The sequence below is a fragment of the Nanorana parkeri genome, unplaced genomic scaffold (assembly GCF_000935625.1).
Source record: "Nanorana parkeri isolate BGI_ZX_2015 unplaced genomic scaffold, ASM93562v1 scaffold864, whole genome shotgun sequence".
NCBI lineage: Eukaryota > Metazoa > Chordata > Amphibia > Anura > Dicroglossidae > Nanorana > Nanorana parkeri.
The window spans coordinates 599,402-605,157 of record NW_017307132.1 but is presented as its reverse complement, the minus strand read 5'-3'; the positions used below and the strand labels follow the sequence as shown (position 1 = coordinate 605,157).

General features: G+C 40.9%; 1 protein-coding gene across 2 annotated transcripts in view; it reads left to right on the top strand.

Annotated features, from left to right (window-relative positions):
- The window catches only part of KPNB1 (karyopherin subunit beta 1), a 28,291-nt gene extending 23,328 nt beyond the window's left edge, over positions 1-4,963 (top strand). For both annotated transcript variants that reach the window (XM_018565596.1, XM_018565597.1), the window contains exons 17-22: positions 981-1,088; positions 1,187-1,330; positions 1,837-1,942; positions 2,556-2,670; positions 4,142-4,303; positions 4,394-4,963. In XM_018565596.1, the coding sequence (XP_018421098.1) occupies positions 981-1,088; positions 1,187-1,330; positions 1,837-1,942; positions 2,556-2,670; positions 4,142-4,303; position 4,394 (636 nt within the window). In that variant the 3' untranslated portion in view covers positions 4,395-4,963. The remainder of the gene's footprint in view (positions 1-980; positions 1,089-1,186; positions 1,331-1,836; positions 1,943-2,555; positions 2,671-4,141; positions 4,304-4,393) is intronic.
- Positions 4,964-5,756: the final 793 nt, after the last annotated feature.

Sequence of the window (5,756 nt, the reverse complement as noted above, 5' to 3'; positions counted from 1 at the left end):
TTTTTTTAATTTCAGAATTTGGTGTTTACTCTGGCACATGCACTAATTGAGACAAGACATTACTTCCTTTTGGATACATTACCGGTTCCTTTATCTCCTTCCCTAGCTCATATATTAGAATTTCGTCCCATATTAAATACCTAGGTGTTCTGTTCTCTCAAGATCACGGCCTATCCCACACTTAATATTTCACCCCGGCTTGTTATATTTCGATCTCAATAGAGGCCATGGTGTAAACTTCCTCTTACGTCTGTTGGTCTGAGTAATCTAAAAATGATTTGGCTGCCTCAACTTTTATATTTATGACAACTCCCTGTTGGTTGCCTTATCCTTTTTTCATAAGGTCTGTGTTTAGGGACCTTATTTGGAAAAAGTCTCCCAATAATTCAATTGGAATATTTGCAGTATCCTAGAATTGGTGGTGGTCTTGCAGTTTCTAATGTGTTAATGAATCGGCTGCTCAGCTTCAACATGTAGCCGACACATGAAATCACCCTACGATGGTATTTGTAGTTTTACCACAGCTGGAGCGCCGAGGTTGCTTAGACCTAGCACCCAGATTTGAAGGCCACATTTACTTACAGGCACCCCAAGATTCTGCACATAAGCAAGTTAGTCTTCAATATTTTTTGCCAGGTCTGCGAGCTGGACAGATAAAGGCTGCTTACGTGTCTTCAGACGGTGTGATGGATCAGTCTGTTTTATTTCAAGTTAAAGTCCACTCAAAACCTTTCTAGGCTTTTGGTAAAGGGCTATAACCTCTGACAGGTTTATTACTAGGGAGAACAGTAAGGGAGTTGACTTCTGCCTGATAGGGAGTGTGTTAGAAACATGAACTTTTGCACTAATTGATGGAACATTTCCAACATGAACAGAAGCTAATAAGCGGTCTGGTGTTTCAAACGATCTACTTTATCCTAAGGTCCTATTTGATATTTTAATTTGTATGCTGGTAGCTGATACTGTGTTCTCTTTATTAGGTGTGCCTGGCTGCTGTTGGCCTTGTAGGAGACCTGTGCCGGGCCCTGCAAACAAACATCTTGCCATTCTGTGATGAAATTATGCAGCAGCTTCTAGAGAATCTGGGGGTAAGATTGCTCGTATGTCTGGATAAATGCAATACACTGAATTGCAAGCATAACTTATTTCATACTACGTCCACTTACGTTAGCTGACTCTTTTCCAGAATGAGAATGTTCACCGCTCTGTAAAACCTCAAATTCTATCTGTCTTCGGCGATATTGCTTTGGCTATTGGAGGGGAGTTTAAAAAGTACCTGGATGTTGTACTGAACACACTGCAGCAGGCTTCTCAGGCTCAGGTGGACAAGGTAAGTTTTTTTTTTGCTTTTAATCTTATTTTTTAGTAAAACTTATTTTTTAGCTTTGAAAGTATATACATTTCAAAGCTGTTAACTTTCTGCCAGAGTGTGCTCCAGAAGATGGTTACATGTATGTTTTATATAGCTTGTAGACCACCCAAGCTGGGAGTGCTCAAATATCCAATTTGTTCCACTCCTGCACCTTACTCTACTGTTCTTTGCTCTAGAAAGTGTGTGAACATGCATGCAAGCATGTTCAGGTAGGTGGCTTTGTGTATCTGCCAACCATTGTGCATCCTTTACAGCCACCGCATAATCTTCACCAGCTTCTGAAGCTGTGAATATATTCATTTGTAATCACCAGTATCAGCAGAAGTCTGCTCCATTGGCTAACTGAGTTGGTGTGTATGTTCCACAGTTTCCACAGCATAAGAGAAACCAAAAAAACGTTAGTGGTATGTTTTGTCCAGGTTTATTAAGCATGTTTTAATATTCTTATGGCTTTTTCACATCAGACAGATTATGACATGGTGGACTACCTTAATGAGCTGCGTGAGGGCTGTCTTGAGGCCTACACTGGAATCATCCAGGGACTCAAAGGAGATCAAGAGAATGTGCACCGTGAGTATGGCCAGAGGCATCTTGCACTCCTTATCTGCTTGTCTGTATGTGGTCTTTTAGAAGGTTTAGGAATCTTTTTTCAAAGAACCCTAGGTTGAAACATTTTCTTTAAATCAGGGCGCACGGAGTATAGGGGATACCTTTTCAGTCTCATCTGCTAAAACACACATGCTTCTATGGGTTAGTGGTTTATTAAGCAGTGAATCAACAATTAAATGAGCCCTGGCGCTCACTTTGAAAAACCAAGTTAAAAAGACCTTCAAGTAAAATGAGTTGTAAGTATGTTGAATCAGGTCTCCTTACCCTGTTTAAAATCGCTGTAGAATAGTGCAAAAAATTTACCTGTAAGAAAAGTTGCTTTCCTGACCTACATTGCACTCACTATAAATGCAGTGCACAATCTTCTCGTGAGATTTGGTATCTTCATCATTCCTGGGCTCTCGCTAGGAAAGTGACATTACTCTGACCTAGACAGGGTAAGATAAGTGTGTGTATAGCCAACTTTAAACCCCCCTCCTTTTTAAATGTGTACTTTTTTTGTCCTGACCGATTTTTTTCCATTTTAGATTTTAAATAACCAATTTTGTTGCATTTCTGTTTTATTCCCCTTTAGCTGATGTAATGCTTGTACAGCCACGTGTGGAGTTCATGCTGTCATTTATCGATCACATTGCCTCAGATGAAGATCACACTGATGGCGTTGTGGCCTGTGGCGCTGGCCTTGTTGGGTGAGTGAAATGATTAGCGCATTCTTGGCCTAGAAAATGGTGTTTATTTTGGCGTTCCTTGGAGGACGCATTGCTGAATATACTTGAAGTATTGAACTCTCAGGTTTTTGCTGGAGAAGGGAGAAATAATGAAGCGGGGGGGTAGGGAAGGGGCTTGTTGTGTTTGTGGAGACAGTCAGCCTACTAGCGCACACAAGGGTGCCGCCATAGGAACCTGTGAGGAAAAGGAGCCACCCTGAAACAGGCTATCTGGGCCAGTGCTCAAGGGACCAGCTGATTTCTGCAAGAAGCTAAAACATTTAAAATAAAGAGGCAACATCCATTTTTAGTGTATTTACTGGTTGCTTCTTTAATGCTCCCTGATGTACTCATTCCCTACCTTGAACTTACTTTGCAGACCTCTGCAAAAATGGTCCATCTGGTAGTAATCAAGGGATTGGTACTTCCATCTAATTTTTCTCCACGCAGATGCACTGTGGCAGCTTCCTCTTAGACTTGTCATACATTTTCAGGGACATCATGGCTATTGAAGCCCAGGTTTTAAGAGGTCTCACAGCAGCTGTGATTAACACTGTTTTTTGCAAGGCCAACTTCATGTGGTACAAGCAGCGAGATGAGTCTTTGGATTCACAGGGATTAGGGGGTACTCTGGCCTTGGCCAAGGTTAAATGTTTTCAATTAAATGTAATTTTTTGAGGGTGTAAGCTAGTAAACTATAATTTTGAACTTCTTCCACTTTTCTAATGCTTTACTTAAAACATTTTTTATACCTATAATATTGGTTGACAAGGGTTTTTAAGTGAGAACAAACTCGTCATTTTATATTTTAAAATAAACTCAATCATGAGAAGATACTTTAATAATAAATGTTTTATCATTTAATATAGGGGAAACTGTTTTTTTTTTTAAATTTCGGTAATTTTTCCTTTAATATAGTAAAAAAATAAAACCCCCAGTGGTGAATAAATACCACCAAAAGAAAGCTCTATCTGTCCCCAAAAAAGGGTATAAAATTCATTTCAGTACAGCGCTGCATGACGGAATAAATGTCAGTCAAAGTACCGCAGCGCTGAATACTGAAAAATGGCCTGGATGGGAAGGGGGTTTAACACCGCGGATGTCAACTGGTTAAGTACATGCACCCAGACATGCTTGCATATACCTGTAGAAATTAGTTTTCCCGTTTCAGATCTTCATTAGATCAAAATTGTGCGAAGAAAGGGGAATAAAAGTGTACCTGTTTCGATGCAAAGAAAGGAAGACTTGTGTAAGCTCCAATTCACTAAGCCGTCAAGTCTTTCACAGGGCTGAGGAGCTCCATGTGAGCACTGGGTCAATCATATGCTCCTCAATAGACGTTTGTGGTATTTTATTGGATGCTAGTGGTGAAGGAATCCTATGCTGCTGGAGATGGGAGCATTAAAGCAAACTGGTGGTTCCGCTTTAAAAACTGCTTGTTTTGCCCCAACAGAGATTTATGCACAGCATTTGGAAAGGACGTGGTGAAGTTGGTGGAAACTCGCCCTATGATCCATGAATTGCTAACAGAAGGTAGACGATCAAAGACGAACAAGACAAAAACACTTGCTACTTGGGCCACCAAGGAACTACGGAAGCTAAAAAATCAAGCCTGGTGGGTAGGATGATCTCGGTGATGTTTGATATATCAATGTTTGATACTCCTGTATAACCAGATTTTATTTTATTTATTTTCCCTTTTCAGACCATAGCGGCTGGTTGAAGCAGACAACCCACTGGAAATCTCCAACTTATTTGAAAAAAAAAAAAATCCCGGAAGTGAGAAGTGTGAGCGGTTACTGAATGTTTGAGTGAGAGAGAGAGTGAGTGAAGCTTCAAACATACCACATGGATAATGCGACCACAGCAGTGCTGTGAGAAGAGCAGACTTCCTGGGAGAAAGGGGGTGAGAGCTGTCACATTGCCCACCCACCAGCTGAGAGGAGCAAGGGCCTGTGGGTCTTCACTAATTCGATGTCTGCTTGCACTGCCTTGTGGCCAAGGCGGTGCAGGAGTGACTGGTGTAACTTTATTTTATAATTCATTGTTACATCTGGCCTTTTCCTTTTCCTTTTTTTTCTCTCCAATACCCCTTGCTGTATAAAGAGGAGCAGCAGTGGTCTGTTGCTGCATTGCCTATCTCCTTTAGTGCAGGGGGACCTGAGCGAAAGGATTCTCAGAGTGAGTGTGTGTGAGTGCAGAGGTTTAGCAGTGTCTACAATCTGAGCTTCATACAATTTATTCTGGTTCAGAAGAAAAGATGTTCAGTGTTCCACAAAAAGCTTCTGGTGTCATCGGAAGGAGTAATTTTCCAGGTGCACAAGGCAAAGTTTCTAGATTTCAACATTAAGGTCTGTTTCTCTAGGTTTATTTAAATATTTTTTTTAACTGTTTCTTTTCCAGAGGCATGCACAACACAGGTGTTTCTGGCAGGGAAGCAGTTAAGGGAAACACTGGCTAGGACATCTAGTCCCTTAGTAAGCAAGCTGAAGCCTATGGCGTAAATCTGCTTATGTTGATCTGTGAATCAGGCCGGGAGCAGGGAATTGTCAATAGTTGGATAATAGGTAATCATCCCACAGGTATTGTGCAAAATATTCCCATCTTTTTTTATCTAACATATTGTAATAATAAAGGGGAATAGTACTTAAGGGTGTTCATGTACCCTCTTTGCCCCAGGATTTAAAAGCAGCCCTGACCCTTAAATGTGCCAAAGAATTGAAAAAAAAAAAAAAAAAATGCTCAGAATGTGAATTGACCCCTCCTTGCAGCAAGGAGGTGCTGTGGTGCAACCCTACTACACATATTGTGTTCTCTCTGTGGCTTGTACCAAGCCCCTCTCTTGGCATTGAGAATGGTTTAATCGATATTTGAAGTACTTCTCACCTACATACATTGGAAACGGACATTTTGGTTCTTCAAGAGGCACCATTCTGAGTCATTGGAGGCTGAAGCCCTATAGGCTTAATAGTACCCAGCAGACAGTTTGGCTGCATTGTATTTGTGCAGCAAACAAAATGGCTGTACCGTAGTATATGGGTGACCCAGGATTAGATGAAATAAAATGT